This window comes from Panicum virgatum, chromosome 5K (genome assembly GCF_016808335.1).
Source record: "Panicum virgatum strain AP13 chromosome 5K, P.virgatum_v5, whole genome shotgun sequence".
Classification (NCBI taxonomy): Eukaryota; Viridiplantae; Streptophyta; class Magnoliopsida; order Poales; family Poaceae; genus Panicum; species Panicum virgatum.
In genome coordinates, this window is record NC_053140.1 from 37,324,398 (window position 1) to 37,348,630 (window position 24,233).

The following is a 24,233-nucleotide window of genomic DNA, read 5'->3' on the forward strand; positions in this document are numbered from 1 at the left end:
AGCTCCTCAGCTGCCAAATTTTTTTTTGTAAAAAATAATATAAAAATTAACCAATTGGTGAATGGATGGGTAACAAATTGCAATGATGTATGTACACAAATAATAACTTTGCCTTCAATGCAGTTGCAAAAGAAAGCTGTAAAAAAGAACAAAAAAAAAGAAGAGGGATGTGTGCCAAGAGGGTGTGAGTCCTTACCATAAGTTTACCAAACTCAACAGTCTCATTGGAAACATCTCGCCCGCGATCCATGTTTGCTATAGAATCAATGGTACTCGTTTCGAGGAAGGCACATCGTGGCAGCGAGAATGGATTTGTATTTAATCCATGCTGCAGGTTGTCAACATATATCATCTGCAAAAAAAAAAGAAACAAAAAAGTTAGAAAAAAGTACTGGCTATCATTGAACAAAAGCATGAGAAAAAAAGTGTGCCAGTTGCAAACTAAAAAGGTGACAACAGTTGCAACGTGATAGCTGCTCTGGTTGCAAATACATGCATTATAGGAGGTTAAAATGAAGCACAAAACATGATCGCAATCTCTGGTTGTAACATGATAGCTACTCTGTTTGCAACATGATAGCTACTCTAATTGCAAACACAGGCATTATGGAAGGCTAAATGGGCGCAAAACATTATAGCTACTCTAGTTGCAATATCATATCTACTGTGGTTGCAAACATGATAGATACTCTGATTGCAAGCACAGACATTATAGAAAAAAGATTAAAGTGGGCACGACATGATAGCTACTCTGGTTACAACATGATAGCTACTCTATTTGCAACATGATAGCTACTCTAATTGCAAACACAGACATTGTAGAAGGCTAAATGGGCACAAAACATTATAGCTACTCTAGTTGCAACATCATATCTACTGTGGTTGCAACATGATAGATACTCTGATTACAACGTGATAAGTAAATGGATACAGTTACACAAAAAACAGAAAAAAAGAGAGAGAAAAAAGTATAGGAGAAACATTAACCATTAGGAAGATTCCACAGCCACTTATCGGTGCCATAATATCTTTCTCCGGGAAATCCTTTCTATACAAATGAGCAGCTTTCCGAAGATGATCAACTACTGCTTTGCACCAGTTCCTATTGCAAATGTTCTCCAAATCTTCGGTATACTTTACATCCTCCAGCCTGATGTAGGCGTCAGTGTTGGAGAATAGCAGTGACTGGAATGCGCACATGAAGAACGCTCTAATCCCCAAACTTCCTCTGAACGTCTTTTTGTTCAAACCCTCCAAAATATTTCCAGCACTAAACCCCCGCCTTGAGTTATACACATTACCACAAATTTACAATCCCAACTCCCTCCGAATAATACGAGCTTCATCGTCCGTCATATGGGGTGGGTCACTTCTAGCATCGGGGATCTGGAACACACACCATACACTATGCTCGGTGATTGCTATCTCTTTGCCACCACCAATCTCTAATTTCATTGTTTCTGGGTTCAGCTTCCGCATAAGCCAGCTAAGCAAATTCCTATCAAGTTCATGAGGCTTGAACTGCAGCAGGCCCCCGAAATTCTTTGCCACAACTTGACCTTTCAGAGTATCGCCGAGAGCTGCAACAATTTCTTTGAATTTCATGGGGGAGCATCGAATGGAAACATGCCTCCTCTTCGTCACGTCTTGCCCATCGACAACACCGCGAGGGGCTGCAGCGTCAGTGGGGGCGTGATGGCGAGCCTGTTTGTGACGCCTCTTCCTATTGCTGCCCTCTGCTGCAATGCCAGCCTGGACAGGAGAGGATGGCACATAATCCGAGTCATGTCCATCACTGTCATCATTGCCTCCGTTGGGTGGAGCAGGACTGTTCAGCCTTAATACTTTCCTCCTGTTCTTGAACTTCATTCTATCGTTGCTCTTATCTGTACCACGATCTTCACTATGATTGCCGCTGCGCTGATGGTCTGAATCTGTGTCCATTTGTAAATACTGCAACAGAAAAACACAAAAAAAAGCCATGAGAAACCTTTGGATAGACAAAATTGCAACCAGTGCTTAGGTATAAAATGCAGCACATCATTAGCTAAAAATGCAGCACATGCTGATTTCTGAATTCTGATGACACAAAAACCAATCAAAGATATTATTCTTGCACAAAAAAAAGATATCCCAAAAATAAACAAACACAGACCTGTTTGCTGTTCTCTAGACTGGTTAAATAGGCCAAAAATGTAAGTCAAACTGGAAATACTCTACACTTTTTAATACTCTGCTGACAGTGTTGCAACTATTTAATCTCCTATAGACATATAACCAGACATAGGACAACACAAATTAACCAAGGCGAAAAGAAAAGCACAAACATTCATAGGCCAGACAAAATTGCAACCAGTGCTTAGCTTTAATTGCAACACATAGTTGGCTAAAAAAAAGGAATGCAAAACTAGCTGATAACACAAAAGCCTTCAGAGAAACGAATTGCAACCATTGCTAACTGCAAAATGCAACACATCATGGACTAAAATTGCAAAAAGGTTTAAAAATACTAGCTGATAATTATTACTGCATGGATGGCATTCCCACCCTCAATGTATCATACTGCATTGTAAAAAAAATCTAAAAAAAAGTGCATCAAGGGGGCAAACCCATCTGCCTAGTTGCAGAGTTGCAACCCCCCCAGGCCCCGTTGGCTAAATTGCATCGTTAGCTAACAAATTGCAAAAGTGGGCGAAGAGCAATTGCAAAAATGTCCGACCCCCATCGCATAATCCATCAATAAACCGCAAAACAAAAAACTCCCCATGCGCGCGGCATCAATAGGGCCCATCCCCCCTCCCCTCCCTCCCCCCTATATGCACCAGTGAAACCCTAGGATGTTGCGCGAAGATGAAATTACGCGAGATTTGTGTGATTTTTGGGTGTGGAATATGCAACGAAAATGTGGGGGCGCAGCAAATATGGAGGAGGAGGGGGAGATATAGAGGGGTAGGATGGTGTTCAAATCACTTACCACGCCGGCGATGGAGGTGTGCGGAATCCTGTGCGTCGATGCTTGATCAACCCCTACTTGAACTGCTCTCGCTTGCTCCGCCTCCTCGCTACTGAATCATCAGCGCTCGAGGGTGAGCCGCACCCCCTCCACGTGGCGGCCCCCCTTGCTTTCTCTGCTCCCGCTTGCTCCGCCTCGTCGCTACCGAATCACCAGCACTCGAGGGAGCCATGACCCCTCTGCGTAGCGGCCCCCTCCCCGGCGATGGTCTGGCGTAGGGAGGCGGGGATGGAGTCGGCCATGCTGCACGCGCAGCGGAAATCCCTCGATGGGGGGGGGGGATGCGGCGGCGCGGTCAAGCAGTGGAAGCAAAAGGCGAAGCAACTGCTGATTCGAATCGAAATAGGAAAAAGTGAAAACGTGGGGATTGTTTAATTGGGTGCGGTTAGAGAGTGAGGGGGGGTGGTTCTGGTGCGGTTGTGCCAGGGCGCGCGAGGCGCGCGGGGGGTGGTTCCGCGGAGTGGGGTGTGCAGCGGGCGGTTTGTCCGGCTCGAGCCAGACAGCACGGTTGGCCTGGGTGCATTCTCTTGTAGGATGCACCCAGGTGCAATATATATATATATATATATAATGAATCAATAAGATGATTTGCGCTCTTCCTAATACATTCCACCATCCTTTTGCAGCAGTATGCGGAAGCAACCCATCCATAGTATTGAGAAAAAACCATATACTGGGGTCGGGTGTAGTGGTGGATCCACATGAAGGGGTACTAGCCTCCCTCCCCCGACCGGCCTAATGCCCATGGATCCCTCTCCTCCTTCCTAGGCCATTGCGTCCTCAGTGATCTACTCGCCATCGCTGCCTCCACGCACCCGTGAAATGAACATTCTTTGTAGCCCAGGGAGCTGGAGCAGTTTCATGCTCCGGGTTGCCTAATACTTGCTCGCCGGTGCCGACCTAGGCTGGATTGAGATTATCGAAGGATTTCCATCATTGAAATTTGGCCTCAAGTAAGTAATTAAGCAATGCATCCATAGTACTGAGGAACAACTATGTACTAGGGTTGATCCACAGGAGGGGGGGGGCTCAAGCCCCACAGACCGGCCTAATGCCCATGGATCCCTCTCCTCCTCCTTGAGCCCCCCGCGTCCTCATTGATCTACTTGCCACCACCGCCACCACGCACTGGCGAAATGAACATTCTTTGCAAACTAGGGAGCTAAAGTAATTTCGTCTTGCGGATAGCCCAATGCTTACTAGAGAACTTAGCTTTAGTAACACCAACTTGTGTGACTATAGCTTAATAAATGTGTTACTAGGTTTTCTAGTAACACATGTTCGTTAGTGTTCCTATTGTTGATGTTACTACTGTCTGATCTATTGTAACACAAGATATGTGTTCCTTTACATCCCAAAAAAAGTGTTACTGTTTAATCTATTATAACACAAGAGACATGTGTTCCTTTACATCCAAAAAAATATTACTACTTGATCTATTGTAACACAATACATGTGTTCAGTTATATCCAAAAAAGTGTTACTACTCTATATAGTACACAACTATAAAAAGATACACTTTTTTACCCATTTGCCATACCTAGGATCGGAACTTGCAACCTCCTTTTTGCACATTGCCTCTCTTACCACCCCACTACAATGTGTTTCTTGTCAAAATCAATATAGGTTTTTCTTTTAACTATTCTTTGCAAAACTGATGATGAATATTTGGACAACCTAAGTGACTTCAAATGAAATAATTTTAAACTACAACATTGTAGATGATCTTGCCGAGACCTAAAATTTTTATATAAACATTTTTTCTCATCCAACAAGTTGCATAATTTTTTTTAATTTCTTTGTATCCCACTATAAACTTGCAAACTGACACAACAAGCCAACTTACATGTTTCATATGTTAGCTTAGTGATCATGATATTTTTATCCATGAAGTTCAGCACTTCTCTCTAGCTTATACTTGCATCATAAATATATCATCTTATATAGAAATAGTGCCTTTCACATAAACATAATAGAAGAGCATGATGGTTTGTTTTGTATAAACAACATGTGCTAGTTTTTCTTTTGTAATTATGCATTAAATATAGTTACTTAGCCACGATATTGTATTGTTTATCATTTAGAAGTAATTTAGAAATGGTTACCCTTTTCCATAATGTGATGTCTATTGTGCCTTCGGTAAAGTTTGTACTGCTCATAGCATTAAAGTTTCGATAAATATAACAGATGTGTCACAACATTAATGCCATTGAATAAATAAATATTTTTTATGGTTACTTTCTTTATTTTAAAAACTTGACCAATATCTTTTTTATTAACTTTAAATAAAAAAGTATCAAGTATAAAGAATATATGGAAGTTAATCTCTACTAATAAAAAATATGATTAGCTGGAGCAATTGCCTATAACATATCTTAGGTTCAGCTCTTCTCTGTAGATTTTTTTTTTGTCAATACTAATATTATTTCTGGTGGACAATTATTAATTTTGAAAGAAAAAATAGGACACAAAGATATGAAACTTTATGAATAAACTGTCATAATTCAATCACAACAAAAATAATATGTTACTCTTTAACACTTTTGTAAAAAATATTATTTGTATGCGTTACAAAATATTATCACTTTGTAACATTTTAGGTGTAACATTAATTTTGTGTTACTATTTTAGTTGTTTGTAACACAATTTTATAGAACAAGAGCTATGTGTTATGGTGTTTGCTGTAACATAATGTTTTGTGTTCCTAGAATTCTTCTTTGTAACACACCGATGAATGTGTTGCAAGAGTGTGTTACAATATCTATGTTTTGTAGTAGTGTTGCTCGCCGGTGCTGTCCTAGGCTTGATTGATACTATCAAAGGATTCCCATTATTGAAAATTGGCCTCAGTAATTAAGTAATGCACCCATAGTATTGAGGAAAAATCATGTACTAGGGTTGGGCACAGTGGTGGATCCACATGAAGGGCTCATGCCCCCCTCCTCCTGACCAGCCTAATGCCCATGGATCCCTCTCCTCCTCCCTAAGCCCTCGCGTCATCGTCGATCTACTCGCCACTGCCGCCACCGCACACCCATGAAATGAATGTTCTTTGTAACCTAGGAGCTGGAGCATTTTTGAGCCGCACGTTGGTCAGCACTTGTTCACTGGCGCTGCCTAGATTGAGACTATCGAAGGATTCCCGTCATCAAAAATTGGCCTCAAGTAAGTACTTTTGCTGTGTGTTGATGCTCGATAATTACCCATTTTATGCATCAATTTGGGCTAAAAATAACGAGAATTAAAATTTTAGACCTGCATGTTTTACCCAAAAAGGGCCAATTTCGCGTTTCTCCTCGAAAATATCGCTATATCGGAATTCGGGCAGAAATGTAGGTAAAACACATTGTAAGCTCTAAGCTACAAAACTAGACTAGTTGGAGCATGCCGGTTAGCCTCTCATGAATCAGAACAGGCCATCAACTCTTGCATGAGCGCATAAAAGACGAGCGTCAACATTAGTGGTAGGTGTTATTACTAACGAATTCTACAAAGTGTTGGTGAATATATATTTGTATGCAGGTTACTTATGCTTAGGAATGAGAAGAAAGCAGAGCCCATAAGCAAGGTGACACATCATCAATCCAAGACAACACCTTCTCAAGGAATTAGGCGGGAGCACGAGGATGTATGGGCCTACCAGAGCAGCTAAACCGACTTAAGATAGGCCTAGCCACCCATAACTGACCTGAGGACCCACGTGGCAGCCTCCTGGACAAATTGAGGTCGGTTGGCCACCAAAACCAGTCGCCCGACCGGGTTTTGGCACCACCGCCTTACCCTTTACATGTGGAGCTCTCTCATTGGATGGCAAAGGTAGTTCTAGGAGACCCGGGCTCCAATTCGGGTCCAAGAAGGCCATGGCCCCCTCCTATAAGTATGAGAGGAGGAGGTAAGAAATGAGACATCCCACACTACAACGTAACTCACATCAACTTCTCTACCACTTTTAGAGTTTAGGAGCTCACCATGGAGGCTTAGTGCTGCTTATGTAGTGCTTAGAAATTAGGGAGAGAGTGAGGGGAAGTCAGGGAGCCGTTGGGTTATCCGGTGCTTAGTGCTCTCAATCTGCTTGTACCTCGACAGATGCTTATTAATCATAGTAAATCTCCGTGATCTTTTTTGTGCTTTAGCTTAGTTCACTAGTTGTTTACGGGACCATTGTTCACTAGTTTAGTGAATGCCTTTAGAGTAAGACTCCTGATAAAGATAGATGATCTTGTACAACTCTAGAGTTAGTAGAGGATGGTGTAGGTGTGGTATCTAGACTAGACTCTGCCTTTGATTGTCGTATAGCCCACGGTTTGTAGAGGTAGCCTGCAAGTGGTGACAACCTTATTTTGTGCCATCGAAACCCTCCCCGTTCGGGTATATCATCGCAGCTATATTACCAAACTCGCTAGTCTTATCTAGAGGAAGCTAGTAGCCCGAAGTAAACAACTAGTTAGCTCTATCTTACCTTTGACCCTGAGCCTTAGAAATCCTCTCTACGACTCTACCCCTTACCTCTTTGGTAGTGTGGTGTCCTTGGATGAATTAAAGCCTTAGATAATATACTCACATTCCTCAGTGGATACGATACCCCGGAATACTTCTGGGTAAAAGCTACAATGATATTCGTGCACTTACGAATTTTATTTGTGATGCTATAAAATGTCAACACCGTGGCACAATTGGCTGTGCCGAAGTTGGCACTCAGCTCGCTTACTTCCCTCCCCCTTCTCTTCCCCTCGACCACCCCTTCCCCGGATCCAACAAACTTTTGACATGAATCAAGGAGAGGAAGAAAAGAGAGAGTAGGAAGAAGAAAATAGGAAGGAGATGAAGAAAAAGAGGGAGGATGAGGTGCACAAGTGCCCCCTGTTTTTCTATGCTGCGTTGGCTATTGGTTGGGCATGGAGGGCTTGTAGGAAAAGCGGTAGCCATTTACTATGCCTTCTTGTGCAGAAAGAACTAGGATACAGATGCTTAGGAGACTGTACCGTGCGAAGATCGCATCGGCTCCCATATTGTGCTCGTCCATCTCTTTGCCTCGCTGTTCTGATGCGAGTATGAAGCATCGCGGTTGCACTTGAAGGATAAGAGAGTCATCTTTTTACACTGTCAAGGAGGTAACACTCTCAAATACGGCATTGGGAAGGAAAGTACGAATTTATTCAATCGTTGTATCACGCCAAGAACAGGCGAACCATCTCAAATGTTACTTCACAGGAGAACCAATTCTCACAAACTTGAGTACACTATAACAAATATATACAAGAAGTAAACACAGACATAACGGAACATGAAGGTGACCTGTCAACGGCTAGCAGTTCCTCAATCCTCATTCATATAATAAAATTACGAATACATAGAGCATTTGAAAAGAAGACATGGTATTGGCTAGGATAAACTTGACTGTAGTAATTCTCTATCTTTGAACGTTGGCGAGTCAGCAAAAGTTTTGAAAATGGTAATTTAGGACTTGTTTGACATGACTCCAACGTAACTCTACCCAGAGCAGCTCCACTCCAAAATTTCAAGCCAATTTGAACTATACTTCCAGAGTTTTAGAGCTCTATAAAGTTTTGGAGTTATGGTGTGTGTGTGTGTCTTAATGTGGTTGGTTATTTTGTAAAACTATATCATGTTTGTACTGTATGCGCTCGTCGTCGTGCGAGACTTCTAGAATACGTTTCGATCAAGATTATCCCAAAATAACTTAATTAACTGTTAAGATGATAGTTATGGTACTTAAGCTGGTTTTATTTTGGTGATTCTATCACACATTGCTCAGTTTGTTAGAAGATGACAATCACCTACCAGGAGAACCGAGCGTAGCTCGGATGGCTAGCACGGCAACGCTGCAAGTGTGGAGGCAGTGGTTCGATCCTCATTGATTGCAACCTGAATGTCTCACCGAGTGCTGAGGCGGTGCGTGCGTAGGTGGGTGTGTGCGTGTGTGGAGGTGTGAGTGCCTCAGTATATATGACACATCTCTAGATTATACTCGGGCAGCCTCGTTCACGTTGAGTTTGATCAACGTGGGTGTCTAACCCCTTACAAATATGTTCCAGCTGGCTAGTTTTTTTTTAAGAAAAAAAACAATCACCTACCAACTGACACTGAAAGCCCACGCAGATACATTAAATCCAAATAAATTACAAATTTCGAATCAATCCAAAGTTCCAAACACATTCAAAACTAAATGTTGATAAAAACGATACTTTCTTTTCTTATCACTTTATAAGGGTCACCGCGACAAATAAAGATATCGGATATATTTCCGATGTGGTGAACATCACAGCGGTATTCGGCGTAGGCGGAGGTGTGGCATCTGTCGAACTCCTCCGATGACAACGAACCATTGGCAATCAGGCGAGGGGTCCCCGTGCTCGACGGCCGACGTCGTCAGGGTCCGGCTCCGCCGTTGGCTGGACGGCGTCCTGCATCTTGTGGAAGCGGTGGTCGGGCAACGCCGCCGGTGGCCGGACAGTGCCGGCGCCGAGAGGCCTCGGCAGGCCGCCCTTGGTCTTGCAGCTGCGGTAGCACTGCCCGTAGCAGGCCTCCGTGTCCTTGCCATCTGCGCACCGCCGACTCATGCGAGCTCAAATTCAACCCAAGAGTCCTGATTCGGCGAGCGTTTGTAGTTTGTACACATGGCGGTAACAGATCATCTTACCTGCTTGGAGAGGGTGGCAGGACTCCCTGACGCAGGCGAGCTGGCAGTTTATGGGGAGGCCGGCGATGGCGGCGGCGCCCGCGAGGGGGCGGCGGAGCGCGTGGTCGTTGGGCCCGCAGGTCATGCCGCAGGCGTAGTTGCAGTAGTCGGTCATGGACTTGTCGTTGCCGACGCAGTGCTTGAAGCAGTTCTCGAAGCACTCCTTGTCGTCCGCGAGTACCGGCAGCGCCGCCGCCGCCGCCGCCAGCACCGCTGCGGCTGCGGCAACCGCTAGTAGCCCGGCAGCCATCGCCGTCCGCGGCCGCCGCGCGCTCACTCGACTCTCGCCTACTGTTCTGGATGGAGATCGACTTCTTTGCGTCCGAGGCTCTACCGACGAGCGCGCGCGCGCGCTCTTATTATAAGACGGCGGCCGGCGAGCCCTGTCGCCGTCGTCTCGATCTGTCATGCCGGGCGCGTGAGAGAAGGACGGGAGTGCACGCGTGCGCGCAAGCGAGCAGGCGAGTTCGGTGTGCGCGCGCGGCGGAGCGGGGCGTGCTGTGTTGGCCAACCGGCTACCGTGCCGGCCGTTGCCTGGGTCGCGGGTTATGGAGGCGCGGCGCGCCGGCACGGTTGGAGGGGCGGGAAGCGTGAGCGGTGCCGTCGGATAGATGACCGGAACCGGAGTACCGGATCACTCGTGCGCGCCACCAGTACGTGACCGAGGCCAGGTATGTAAAATATTCTTGCGGATTGCTCGTGATAACCGGCAATATTTGGTTAATTTGATATACTCTTTTACAGCTTTTGCGCTAGTATCGTTTTAGTTTTTCTAGGTGCATAATTTATTTATATGTATGTCTAGGTGCATAACAATATATATATATATATATATATATATATATATATATATATATATATATATATATATATAACAACTCACAATTTGGGATAGAGTGAGTAGTATTGATGCGTACTAGTACTTTTTATTTTATGAGATTTGTTTCCCAAAACTTTTCTTACGCAACTACATATCATTGTTTCACTATATGCATCTATATGTCTGTGCCGTCATCCAAAGAAGATTAATATAAACTTTTTTTTATGTTTATGTTTATGTTTCCACGGGGCCTCCATGGTATTTTCTTCACAGCTCCCCCCTCCCCCCAAAAGAAAAAAATCCCCCTAAATAAAGTTTTTTCACAGCTCCACCAAAATGATGAGGACCGGTCCTGGCTCGGCTAGTTCTCCGCAGGATTTTTTTTTTAAAAAAAATGCCATACGCAACTTTCTTTCCTATTGTTTCATGTGTTTATTTTCAATAGTGTCCTCGCACCTTGAAATATGGTTCGCAACTACAAAGAACTGATTGTGTAGTGGTGGTTAGTCGTGCAGTGGCCTCCATGGCTTGAAAAGCGTAGGGATATGTTTTGTGAATGGTAATATGAACTACTCCTATGTATATAAGGCAACTGGTACCCAACTCCTAAATAAACAGAGGGTTAAGGCTATAGATACCACAATCGGGGTCCTAGTTCTAGATCCACTCTCCTTGTAATCAAGACCAGAGGCCCATACTAGATATGTGTATTGAAGAGGCCATACATAACATAGTTTGTTACGTCTACTTAATTAACTTGATAAATCATCTCTCATCTCTGTTTGCTGATCTACAATCTTGCTCATACCCTAGGTCTCGGAGATAACTTGAGACTAGAGTTGATCCCGCGATGTTGACAAGCGCCTTACAGATTGTGGAAAAGAGCATAGGCGGAGCTTTAGTTGTGGCCAAAAGGGGCCATGGCCCCCTGGCTTTGCAAATTTTACACTAGGTGAATAGTAATTTTGACACTGTTCATTAGATTAGCAGCTTAATTACTACGTCTGCCCCCTCCTGATTTAGTGTTCAAGCTCCGCCACTGGAAAAGAGTTCATTCTCCCACAAGAACAAAACTGCATGCTTTAGTTAAATTATAAGCTTCTATCGTTGCTGGTGTTTGCCATTCAGAATTTATATCTGATCTGTGCAGTGCGCAGAACTGTGTCAGCAGATCTGATAAACACTGTCATTGATGCTTATGTAAAGATTGCTTGTCCTTGCAAGTTAATGATCATATGACGGTCGTATACTTACGTGTTATACTCCCTCAGTTCCAAATAATAGGTCGATTTTGTTATTCTAGGTTCATAGTTTTTATTATTTAATTATCTAGACAAGCATAGTATACCTGGATGCATAGTAGAAGCTATGCGTTTAGAAAAGTCAACGATACATAGTTTGTGATGGAGGGAGTAAAAAATAAGGACTTTCCCAAACTAATATTGTATTATAAGTGAGAAATGGTAAGTGGAAAGAAGAAAAAGAGGTATATATATATATATATATATATATATATATATATATATATATATATATATATATATGTGTGTGTGTGTGTGTGTGTGTGTGTGTGTGTTCCTAGCAGTTTCTACTGGTTCGACATGGTTAACCCTTGCTTGGAACAGGCTATGTTTCATGTATTTGGTCACACTTTGCTGAAGATCTTCATGCAGTTCTTACAGCATGTTTCAATTTCCTGTCAGATGTTCCTGGTTGATTAGGAGGATGCACACTCCGGCCATTTCTGCACTCCGGCGAATGATTGTAGCTGTAACAAATGGCAACTGGCATTGAATTCACAACAGAAAAAGGTACTCTATGGCCTTGTTTAATTTAGATGCAAAATATAAAATTCTAAAACTATCTTGTGGCACATGTATGGATTATTAAATCTAGAGAAAATAAAAAATTAATTGCATAGTTTGTTTGTAAACTACAAGATGAATCTAATGAGTCTAATTAGGTCATGATTAGACAATAAATTGCTACAGTAAACATGTGCTAATGATGGATTAATTAGTCTTAATAAATTTGCATCGTAGTTTGCAGACGAGTTCTGTAATTAGTTTTGTGATTAGTCTATATTTATTAATTTTATGATTAGTCTATGTTTAATACTTCAAATGTGCAAAGATTCTCTTTCAAAAACATTACAAGAGCCATCTAAACAAGGCTTATATCACTACTATATGTTTGCATCCTCCAAACAAGAGCTAGCGTGTGGTCCTTCACCGCTACACCCGACAATCGACAAAACGGCATAGCAAGCAGTTGCTTGTAGCACATGATTTCATGGCATCTCTTGCTCGAATGTAGAAGACAATTAATGAACTAGAAGATTGGCTCGTGGGCGTCCTTTTTTGCTTCACCACTCTCATTCCTGCCAAAAAAAAAACACTCGGCTAGATTTTGAGCACGTCAACAGCGCAGCTCTGTTCCTCAGTTTGCGTTGTTCTAACATGATAAACACTTGTTTTTTCGAAAGAACATAACCAACAGTTACCAGATTATACACTGAAGATCCATTGCATAAACGGTGAACTTATACACTGACGAATCAATCTCTTCGTCAACAGCACTTTACTCAACAGGAATGTACATCAGCATTGCACATCACATTTTCCTTTTTCTCTAGTAATACGGCGGCACGATCGAGCACACTCGTGCGGGATTCGGCGTAGGCGGCGGAGTGGCGTCGCTCGCCGGCGACGATCAGGGGAGAACGGTGCCCCATGCTTGATGGCTGACATCGTCTGGATCCGGCAGCGCCGCCGGCCCGACGGCGTCCTGCTGCTTTTCGTGGAAGGGGCTGCCGGGCAACGCATCCGCCGGCACGACGCCGTCCTGCTTCTCGCCGCCGGGCAACGCCGCCGCCGTCACCACGCCGTCCTGCTTCTCGTGGAAGGGGCTGCCGGGCAACGCCGCCGGCCGGACGCCGCCGCCTGCGCCTGCGCGGAGAGGCCTCGGCAGGCCGCCGGTGTTGCACCTGTCGTAGCACTGGCCGTAGCAGGCCACCGTGTCCTTGCCGCCTGCACAGACCAGCCATCATGTCGCCGGCAGACACGTACGGTTACCTCCAAAACCTCATGCGAATTCAAACTCAAATCCCAATGACGCCGTACCTGCACGGTCGCCGTGGCAGGACCCCCGGACGCAGTCGATCTGGCACGCGATGGCGAGGCCGCCGCCGGCGGCCGCCGCCTCCGCGGGGCGGCGGGGCGCGCGGCCGTCGGGCGCGCAGGTCTTGTCGCAGGCGTAGCTGCAGTAGTCCCTCATGGACTTGTCCTTGGAGATGCAGTCCTTGAAGCAGAAGTCGTAGCAGTCCGCGTAGGCGCCGGCCGCGAGCGGCGGCAGCGCCGCCGCCGCCAGCACCGCCGCTACCGCCGCCGCGGCGACCGCGAGACAGCCGGAAGCCGCCATCGTCCCTGCCCCTGCCGCCGGCCGGCCGCGCTTTAGTTCTCTCGCTCGCTCAACCGATCAATCCACACTCTGGCTCCAGCCCAAACTGCCCTGCTGCGTCTCCGATCGAGGAAGTGGAGGCGCGCGCGGCGCGGCCTTATAGGCCGCCGGCCGGCACTGTCGTACGCCGAGCGGGCGCCCCGGCCGGCAGCGGGTGGCGTGTCGGTCTACCCAACGGCTAGCGTGCGGTTGCCTCCCGTTGGCCGATTCGGGGCCGGCAGCGGTTGGAGGGGCGGGAAGTGTGAGCCGGTGCCGTCCGATCGAGCGCAACGTCTTCAATTCTGCCGGTGAGAGGAGCGCGTCTAGATGCCGGTTGCTGGCTTTTGAAAAAATTGTTTTGGAGTGATCGAGTAGATGAAGTGATTCCTCTGCGTGGCTCTCATTCTGAATAACTTGGTGATCTTATTTTTTTTCATTGCAGTTCTTTGCATGAACTCATACTGAAATGTAGTAATGATTTTGGTACGATTTTGGCGAAGTAAACATGCTGATTTAACCTAGGAAAACCAGCATATTTGTGGCTTGGGGGCCGATCGACTGCGTCTGGTAGTCCTGCATTTATTTTCTCTCGATCGTACCACATGTATTGTTGCGTCTCCTGAATACTCGATTAGTCCCGGTTTGTAAGATTGGTACTGCATGCACCAATTATTTTTAACTCAGCTCAGGATGTTGATTGGAGCGTCCCATTGCAAAAAAGCTTTTAATCAATCCATAATAACTGAGGAACTGTTTTATAGCACAGATTGTTTCGTGCCCTTGTATAGATTTTCTTTTCTTTTTTGCACCGCTTGTACTACCGGAGATCAAAGCGATTGAGATCAATTCAATTCAGGACTTGTTCGGTTTGATGTACATTATCATAGATGTAGGAGGATTTGCAATCAATCATGTCATTCCATGCCAGCCCCTGTGCAACTGAACATGCTCGACGTGATATATTTCCGATTATCACCATATATCATTCTTGTTCCATGTACTTTTTTGCAACTGATGAACAATGAAATCATTGAGCGCCAAGTGAAGGAAACCATGCCAAAAAAAAACTCTCTTACATTTGTATGACTGTAAAAAAAAACACCCAAATGCAACTTTTAGCAATTTTATTTACAAAATCCCTGATTGTGCCACTGATAAGGGGCTCACTTATTAGTGGACACGCTGAAGTGCAGCTGGCACAACACAGGATATGTACCATATATATGTCCTCTGGCACCTCTGCACTCTGATCTCCACCACTTGTGAAATCTAAGATCGAAGCTAGCGTGCATCAATATTTTTTTTTTGCCTGAGCACGTTTTTCATCAAGAGAGAAGTGCATCACCGTATATATTGCCGGCACAGGTTTATGCTGAATGTAAACAATGTAATGTTCACTGCTGTATGGCATGATCTTCAGTTACATCACGCAGACATGGTCACATGGACTGGACCCATAGATGTAGGCTTATGTAAGGTTCATGCCCATTTTACAGCTACCAATCGAGATATAATAATCCTCTCATCTTACTACCAAAGACAGCAATCCATACACCAGTAATCGCTTTTGCAACCTCTGCTTAATCATCAGGTGTTGTCTCGGACGTGTTGTTGTCCTTCAATTGTTGACGGGCGGCGGCTGCTGCGATTCTGATGGTCTCGGACCTGGATTGGGCACTGGTGGCTTGGGCGTCGTCGGCCTCGGCACCGGCGGCTTCGGCGTCCTCGGTCCGCGCGACGGCGGCTTGGGCGTCCTCGGAGTTGACGTTGGCGGCTTCGGAGTCCTTGGTGCCGGTGCCGGCGTGGGCGGCGGCGTTCCCGGTTTGGGCACGGCCACCGGTGGCTTTGACTCAGGGCTCGGCGGCACGGGGGCCGGTCGTGGCTTGGGCGGTGTCGGCTTCGGCCCAGGTTGGGGAGGGCTTGGCTTGTCATCGTCACCGTCGTCGTCATCGTCATGGTGATGGTGGTGATGGTGGTGGCCGTGGTGGTAGCATCTGTGGCCGCATCCCCTGAAGCATGCCACTCTCCGGAAGCTATCTGTACATGGATCGGAACACACACACCAAATGCATTAGCAGAGCCAGCGGCTTCGCCATCAAGATGAATTCAGGGACAGGGCTGATGAATATAGGGGCAAGCAGTGAGCGCGTACACGGTGGCAGGAAGAAGCAGGAGTGGGAGACGCAGTGGTGGTAGCAGACGCCGGGCACGTATTCGGTGCAGTCATCCCTGCAACTCACCCGGCACTCGTCATCGTCATCATCGTCATCGTCGTCGTCGTCGTCATCGTCATCGTCCCAGTCGTCGTCATCGTCATCCCAGTCGTCGTCAAGATCGTGGACATGGCCGCGATCACTGTGGTCGGGGTCGTCGGACACGGCGGCGCGGAGGGGACTGACGCCATTCTTCAAGGCGTCGTCGTCATCATCGTCGTAGTCGTCGTCGCATCTCCTCACGCAGGACCTGTAGCACCGGCGGTACACGTGTTGGTCGTAGTCGTCCAGCGCCGCGGCGGCGGAGAGCGCGGCGACGGCCAGGAGGGTGGCGAACAGCACCGCCTTGGAGCGCGCCGCCATTGCTGGCCGGCCTAGCTGCCCCCGGTGGTCGTCCAAGTGGAGCTGCCGCACCTTGCTCGACGGGGTGCGTGGGTCGGCGCCGCAGCTGGTCGCATATATACTGCGCTGGCAAGAGCCAGAGCTGCAGCTCAGCGCGTGTGTGTCCTTGTGCTGTTGGACACGCAGCGCCATTTGCGTGCCGTGTGGAACGCATGAGGCTGCAGTGTTGGAGCTCCTGCAGGGAGTGTGTGAACTGTGTGAAGATGTTGCGTGATAGGTAGAGATCGACCAGCCCAACTGAAATTATTCTTAACTGAATAAAAAATTATTCTTAGCATTTAATGAGTTAATTCATCGCTTTCATTAGGCCAAAACCATTTGATCTGTGTGGTTAGTGAGAACAAGTAAACGATGGTGTGTGTTGGACTGTTGGTATATATGCGTGGCAACATTTTCAGTGATGGAAGCTAGGCATCATTGTATTAAGCAAAATGGGATATGGATGTGGGATATGGATTTTCAAAAAAAATGCGGGAGAGCTGCGCATCATAAGATAAAAAATTTGTTTAGAGGCCCGCGTGGAGTAGAACACCCGTCAGGTTCCAACGGCAGACCGTTGAACGAAAAAAAAGAAGACAAAAGTCACTAGCCTACTATGGCTAAACAACCCCACCGTACCCCTCACATTTAGAGCATTTTCAAGAGTTCTCAAAAATTTCTCCTCAAATATTGCTGTTTGGCAACTATTCAAATAAGTTTGAGGAGGCAAAAAGTAGTCCATCTCCAATAGTTTTCTATTTTACTCTCAAAAATAAGAAGTTGTGGCCCCATAAGGATAATTCCACGAGAAACTTTCATGACTGGCAGACATGGCTGGCGGAGAGGAGTTTCTTGCAAGTCAGATTGCTGGCGATTTAGGGCATAAGAGGGCTTGAAATTTGGGAAAAAAGAAAGAGACGACAAGGGGGTTCCGCTTTATCTCTTACTTGCGCCGGTGATGCACCGTGGCGGCCGGAATCGGTGCAGGACGAAGTGACGGCGATCTGGTTTGTGTCGAAGCAGGTTTGGTGAGGGCTCGGGCGGGATAGGAGGTGCAGCGGGCGTCGGCGGAGTCGTCTCCCTTGGCGATGATGTGCTGGACTGCATAGGAAGGGTGAGCGCCAACAGCAGGGGGTGTGGGGCTTGTGGCACTCGGAGGCGGATTGGGAGCGACGGAGGCGTCCACATATTTACACATAATATGGGCAATATGCTAATTGTTAGAAGATGGAGAATTATTGGAGAGTATTTTTTTTCAAAAAAAAAAGAATGGGTAAGAGAGATAGGAAACTCTTGGAGTTGCTCTCGAAGACAACCCAGTTTTGCTCCCGCTTCCACCCAATTTCTGATCTTCAGCTTGATTATTAGCTGCAGGAGCTGGTCCACGGACGAAAGCTGCCGGAGGAAGGGGAAGGTATATGGATTTGATCTTATCTACATACGCATACTGAAAACATCTCAAACCTATGTGGACTTTGGCAAAAACGCACACTTCATCGTGTTACAAGTACCATAAAAATGCACATTTACATCATTAATTCTAACACCCTAGCTAGTTTCTTTGGACCCTGCCATCCATGAGATACCATCCAGTCCCAAATCCTTCGACCTAGGGATGAAAGTTATATATATTTTGTGTTGTTGGATCGATCTAAAAAGTTGATAAAAGAAACTAGAATGGTATTTTATGTAAATGATTTGGGAAATGAAATGAACTAGAATGACATACTTTTGTAATTAATTAGCTAACCCAAAAAATACTATTGGGTACCCACTTACATCCTTGCTTCAAGCACCATGAACTTCCATTTTTGACCACATCGACTTGAGTGATCCCCGACCTCAAGCCCTAATAAGACCTATAGTTATAAGATCTGACATTGTCACGGACTTAATTGAAGTTGGACAACAAGAGTCAAGAATGAATCACAGAAAGAATGTCCGACAAACAAATTAAGTGCGCGAGGGGGAGAAAAAAAAATTGCCCTTACAAAAAAACTACAAAACTAAAAGGAGATTAAAGCGTAGTCTTGTAGTTTTTTTTACTTCGTTTTAGAGTTTTCTTTAACCGTCATTTTGAGATTTGAGTCTAAGCAGTCCTGTAATCCTTAGTTGTATATATGAAACTTGTGAATATAAAAGGCCGGTTTTTAATCTTAATCTAAAAAACAAAACTACAAGGAACCTCTCAAAAAGACAAAAACACAAGCAAGAAATGCTTGGTGATGTGTGAATAATACCACGTTACATTAAAATGGGACAAGCTAGCCATGACGATCCTGGAGTCCCACTCATTTCAACTCAACTCTGAAGTTTGCTCTGAATTGGAAATAGAAGTTTCTCATCGTCCATCAATTTTTATTTTGAGGTTTCGCTACACATTCCATCAAAATACGTGCTACGCTTCACATTGTCGTCTTCTCCATAAACCATTGGAGCTTGCATTGCATTTGGGGAAAGAAAAGAGACTTCAATGACTCTGAAAATGCTGGCAAAGCTAGCTTTGCATTTTGAGTCAACGAGAAATGGCTTAGAACTCCCACGACGTTGCAGTGGTCGTCGTTTTACACTCACACTTGTATACATCCATGCATGCACGCAGAGACTTGAATACTTGATGTATAATGCATGTATATAAGGCAGCATGCACTGCATAGAAGATAAATTTCTTTACATCATGCATTCATATATAATTCCTTTTATACGACAACTATTAGGTATTTTGGTATTTGTTTCGTACAGTTCATATGCCCAGCGCTTACATCAACGGAGACACATATATACCATTTCTTCTCCTTACTATCGGCAGCCGCAATTAATTCGGGCTCGCACTGCGTACACGTATACGTACGACACCGTATATATATACCGTATACTCCACCGCGCGGCGTCAAGCAGTACGTACTACGCATCAGTTGTTATTCTCGCGGGCGCGGTGGGTCCCACCGTACCGCGTCAGTTGCTGGCGTTCACGGTCTCGCGACTGGGGGGGCACGGCGGCTTCTTCGGCGGCGGCGGCGCCTTGGGCGACGGCGGCTTCGGCTTCGGCGCTGGTGGCTTCGGGCTGGGCGGCTTCGGGGCGGGCGGCTTCGGGCTGGGAGGCGGCTTCGGGCCGGGAGGCGGCTTGGGCTTCGGGCCGGGGCCGGGCGCGGGCGGGCCGTGGTGGAAGCACTTGTCGCAGCAGCTCTTCATGCACGCCAGCTTCTCCTTGCTATCTGCACAACGGAAACGGACGGACGCCATGAGCAGAGCTTGGTAACGACAGCTAGATTGCTTGCTGCTTACAAGTACTTGAACCGTTAGGGGGGAGCGGGGGAGGACTGGCCGTGCACGTACAGGGCGGCAGGCAGAGGCAGGTGCTGACCACGCACTGCTGGTAGCAGAGCGCCGGCAGGTCCTCGAAGCACTCGTGCAGGCACCCGGTCTTGCACTTGTGGGAGACGCCGCCGGCGCCGGCGGAGACGTTGTTGAGGCCGCCGCCGTCGCCGAGGGCGTCCTCGCCGTGGCAGTCCCTTGCGCACGACCTGAAGCACCGCCAGTGATGCAGGTGCTCATCGTCTGCCACCGCCGGGGCCGCCGCCAAGGCTAGGAGCGCGGCCGCGGCCAGGAGGACGACGCCGACCGCCCTCGCCATGGCTTGCTGGCTAGGCGCTAGCTGGTCCCGTCCGACGGTGAGGTGACCCGAGCCGCTGCTGGCTCGACCGTGGATGCGATTGCATGGCGTCCCTGCAGGTCCTATATATATATACTGCGCGCGCGATCGAGCTGCCACCCCGGCAAGACAGCAAGAGGGACGACAGCGCGGCGTGTCACCCGTGTGCACGCCGGAAGCGTGAGGCCGCGCGGCGCCGGCTCTCTGCCCGCCGGCGGATGCGTGCACGGAAATCAGGAACTGAATCGATCTGTTGGAGCGGGGCGATCGAGCTGAGAGCTGATCGACGCGGCGAGATCAGCGCGGGTTCATGCTTTTCTTGTTCATGGGGATGGCGCTGCTGGTCACCCTCACGGTTTCGCATGCCCTGCGCGTTCGTGTGGTTTCGTTCCTCATCACTAGCTTGCCGTATTCATCAACCCATGAGGTGTGAAGTTGCTTCAGTTCCGAATCGGTAACTAATCTGAAACTGTCGATCAAGATCCAACATTCATAATTGGTAATTAAAAGTGCAATTTTGACCCTCGAACTGACACAGTCTGATTTTCATCCTACAATTCAAAACTGGATAACAGGGTCATCCAACTATCAAAACCAGGCGATTTTGACTTTTGTGTGGTTTCAAAGATAATTTTGTATTTTTCAAAATTAAAAGATTTTTGTTAGATCTAAAAGAAATCAAAATTAATTCATTTCAAAGTATAAAAATATGTGTATAACATATCTGTTGGATGCTGTATTTGAATCTTATTTATTAAAAAAATGATAAGCATACTATAACTAAATAAATACTAGGAATATGACAAAATTGGATCCAAATAACTGATAAGTAGAGTAACAACAGGTATATCAACCTTTTAGAGAAATGTGAGCACCTGTTTTGGAATATTCCGATTTAAAATAAATTACTTATCATTTTTTAAATGTAAATTTGAATATTTTTAATTTTCATAAAATGGGAAAACTAGCTTTGGAAATTGGAACCACTCAAGGGGTCAAATATATATACCTGATTTCAACAGTTACATGATCTTTTTTATCAGTTTTTTTTAGTAATTTGAGGGTGTATACTAAACTTTTTCCTTCATAATTCAACAGTTGAGATCTTGCAATTTGTCAAATTTTTTTAAAAATATAGTGTATTAGAGTGAATCTAGGTGCATATAAAAATTTTGTATTTAGAAAATTAAATGACCTATAATTTAAAATGGAGCAATTAGTAAAATACCAAGCATTCATATGTGTGTTCCAAACTTTCAGCGTGGGAAGTCGGCGATATATTTCTTCAAAATTTTGGACTTCAGTTTTCAATACACTAAATGCACTTTATGTGGGCTGAATGTTTTGTGTGTGTGTGTGTGTGTGTGTGAATTGGCCCAAGGCTTATTCGGGTTGAGTTATCAAGGGAGGCATATTGCAGTGCCAATGCATGTGCGTACGTTCGTCCGGGAGCTTCAGGCAAGAGTGCTACAGCCTGGACGTTGCACTCGCGAGCGCTGATCATATATATCAGCGACAGCGATGAAGTACACTGCGATCATCAGCGTCCCTGGAGATGGCACCAACTCGTTGATTAGCTAGCTCACTAGCAAGTGATGTGCCGCGAGTCGGGGCGCGCGGGCTCTAGTTCGCCGCGGCCGGCGGCAGGGTCGTGACTCCGGCGGGATAATCGTCGTCCGCCGTTGCCTCGGCCACCGTGTGTCTTCGGCCTGCCGTGCGCCGCGTTCCCGAGGACCGACTGCCGCCCGCCCGCCCGTTGACGTGACAGCGGCGCGAAATCCGATCGAGTCGCGGAGGCGCCGTTGCCACGGTTTTTTCTTCTTTTGACAGAGGTTCATGCATGACGACCCAACAATTTAGCACGAGACAAAGCACTTATTCACCGGTTGGAGTATGTTGCATCAAACTTGGTATTCCATAAGCACCTGTCAGACACCGATTTAGCGAGACATGTCCATCATACATGAAAATGAATCGATATTTTGGCGCAAACGCATGTGTTGTACATTTTGACATGGGAAATTAAAAAAGCTTCTTTTTTCAAAATATTTATATATTTTTTTACCTTTGGTGATTCTTACTCTGAAACTAGCTAGAAGGCTAAAGCACTCCAGCTTCGAAGCTGGAACCGCTAAAATCACAGACATGCATGGTATGGTACGGGTCCGGTGCTATACGTTCAATGGTAACTACGCCATCTATCCCAATCTCATTGGTGCCTCCACGAGATCTCGAGCGCCATCTAGCATTTTTGTCCATGCTCACACAATAAGATATGTTTATTTGTTTCTTTTTGCGTGAGAATTGTGGAATGATGTTACAATCAAGTAGCGACTCCAAGAACATACTCTTCATTCGTGATCAAATCTTAGAATTAAGCATTGATACCGGTCGAGTACAACATGGGCAGAGAGCAATAGATAAACTTTCGGCGCTCCACCAAGTAGGGCAAGTTGCTACCCCACACAAGCCTAGCTACACATTAAATCTCATCCATGCAAAGATCCAAGATGTCTTCTGCTTAACTTGGTGGTGGAGATGGCGGCTCGGGGGTGGGACCGGGTGGAGTCGGAGATGGTGGCTCCGGAGCGGGACCAGGTGGAGATGGCGGTTCTGGTGTGGGTTCAGGTGGAGTTGGAGATGGCGGTTCTGGTGCGGGTTCAGGTGGAGTTGGAGACGGTGGCTCCGGAGCGGGACCGGGTGGAGATGGCGGCTCTGGAGCGGGACTGGGCGGAGATGGTGGCTCAGGAGCAGGACCAGGCGGAGTTGGAGATGGCGGCTTTGGGGCGGGACCAGGCCCAGGAGGGCTAGGGTGGTGGAAGCATTTATGGCAGCAGTGCTTCAAGCACGTCCTCTTCTCTTCTTTATCTGTACAAAATAATAATAAAATGATGAGCATAGAAAGTAAGCTTAATTAATTGTTTGATCGGTCTTGATGATTATTGTGCACGTACGCGACGAATACGAGAGGCAGGCGGTGTAGACGCACTGGTGGTAGCCCATGGCCGGCACGCCCTCGAAGCACTCGTCGCTCCGGCACCCGCTCTTGCACTCGCCGGTGACGGCGCCAACGGAGACGTTGGCCGCCACGTCCCCGTACGGGCCGTCGTCCTCGGCGGCAGCGTCGCCGTCGTCGCCGTGGCAACCCTTCGAGCACGAGCTGAAGCACTTCCACGTCTGGTCGGCGTCCCCCGCCCTCGCCGCTGCGGCGAGGAGCGCGGCCGCTGCCAGGAGGAGGGCGACGCCGGCCGCCCCGTAGCCCACCATCGCGCGCTGGCTAGCTGGCCGCGTCCGGAGGTGAGCTGAGCTGAGCTGCTCCAGGCTCCCGACCAATTGATGCTTGCGATCGCATGGCGCCTCCTGCAGGAGGTCCGGCCCATATATATACCGAGGCCTAGCTGCCGCCGGTGCTGTTTAGAGCGACAGCGCAACGCGTCACCCGGGCATGCCGGAAGCGTGAGGCCGTGGCGCCCGGCTCACAGCTCGCCGGCGGTCGGCGGAGGCGTGCACGGACACGGAAACTAGGAAGTGAAATCTGTTCGAGCGGGGTGAGCTGAGAGCTGATCGACGCAGCGAGCCAGCGAGATCCGCGCGGCCGGGTTCATGCTTTTCTTCTTCATGGGATGGCGCTGGTCACCTTCGCGGTTTCGCATGGCTGCGCGTTCGTGTGGTTTCTCGTTCCTCGTCACTAGCTTACCTTATTCATCAAATGAGGTGTGAACTGTGAAGTTGCTTCAGTTCTGAATCGTGTTTTCAAAAGCTAATCTGAGATACTCCATCCGTTCCAAATTGTAGTGCGTTTGACCTTTTCGACCCTAACTTTGACCACTCGTCTTATTCAAAAAATTTCTGCAAACATCGTCAAATTTATGTAATTTTTGAAGAACTTGTATTAGTAAAACAAGCAACAACAAAAGAAATGATATTTTGCACAATTTTTTGAATAAGACAAGTGGTCAAACTTGAGATTAATAAAGTCAAACGAACTATAATTTGGAACAGAGAGAGTATCGATC

At 46.8% G+C, this 24,233-nt stretch overlaps 5 protein-coding genes across 5 annotated transcripts; all 5 read right to left on the reverse strand.

Annotated features, from left to right (window-relative positions):
- Window positions 1–9,113: 9,113 nt before the first annotated feature.
- LOC120710653 lies at window positions 9,114–10,028 on the reverse strand. The gene is made up of 2 exons (XM_039996268.1): window positions 9,675–10,028; window positions 9,114–9,575 (listed from the first exon to the last, which is right to left on the reverse strand). Exons 1-2 carry the CDS (start codon window positions 9,961–9,963, stop codon window positions 9,367–9,369), a joined length of 498 nt encoding a protein of 165 aa, XP_039852202.1. The 5' UTR covers window positions 9,964–10,028; the 3' UTR covers window positions 9,114–9,366.
- Window positions 10,029–13,014: 2,986 nt separating this feature from the next.
- Window positions 13,015–14,043, reverse strand: LOC120710654. The gene is made up of 2 exons (XM_039996269.1): window positions 13,656–14,043; window positions 13,015–13,562 (listed from the first exon to the last, which is right to left on the reverse strand). Exons 1-2 carry the CDS (start codon window positions 13,951–13,953, stop codon window positions 13,246–13,248), a joined length of 615 nt encoding a protein of 204 aa, XP_039852203.1. The 5' UTR covers window positions 13,954–14,043; the 3' UTR covers window positions 13,015–13,245.
- A 1,303-nt stretch (window positions 14,044–15,346) lies between these two features.
- On the reverse strand, window positions 15,347–16,602 carry LOC120710655 (WW domain-binding protein 11-like). The gene is made up of 2 exons (XM_039996270.1): window positions 16,124–16,602; window positions 15,347–16,008 (listed from the first exon to the last, which is right to left on the reverse strand). The coding sequence occupies exons 1-2, from the start codon at window positions 16,545–16,547 to the stop codon at window positions 15,590–15,592; spliced, it is 843 nt and encodes a 280-aa protein (XP_039852204.1). The 5' UTR covers window positions 16,548–16,602; the 3' UTR covers window positions 15,347–15,589.
- A 2,596-nt stretch (window positions 16,603–19,198) lies between these two features.
- Window positions 19,199–20,262, reverse strand: LOC120710656 (mulatexin-like). The gene is made up of 2 exons (XM_039996271.1): window positions 19,902–20,262; window positions 19,199–19,780 (listed from the first exon to the last, which is right to left on the reverse strand). Exons 1-2 carry the CDS (start codon window positions 20,197–20,199, stop codon window positions 19,521–19,523), a joined length of 558 nt encoding a protein of 185 aa, XP_039852205.1. The 5' UTR covers window positions 20,200–20,262; the 3' UTR covers window positions 19,199–19,520.
- A 2,226-nt stretch (window positions 20,263–22,488) lies between these two features.
- On the reverse strand, window positions 22,489–23,556 carry LOC120710657 (WW domain-binding protein 11-like). Its single transcript, XM_039996272.1, has 2 exons — window positions 23,172–23,556; window positions 22,489–23,085 (listed from the first exon to the last, which is right to left on the reverse strand). Exons 1-2 carry the CDS (start codon window positions 23,482–23,484, stop codon window positions 22,739–22,741), a joined length of 660 nt encoding a protein of 219 aa, XP_039852206.1. The 5' UTR covers window positions 23,485–23,556; the 3' UTR covers window positions 22,489–22,738.
- Between the last annotated feature and the right edge of the window lie 677 nt (window positions 23,557–24,233).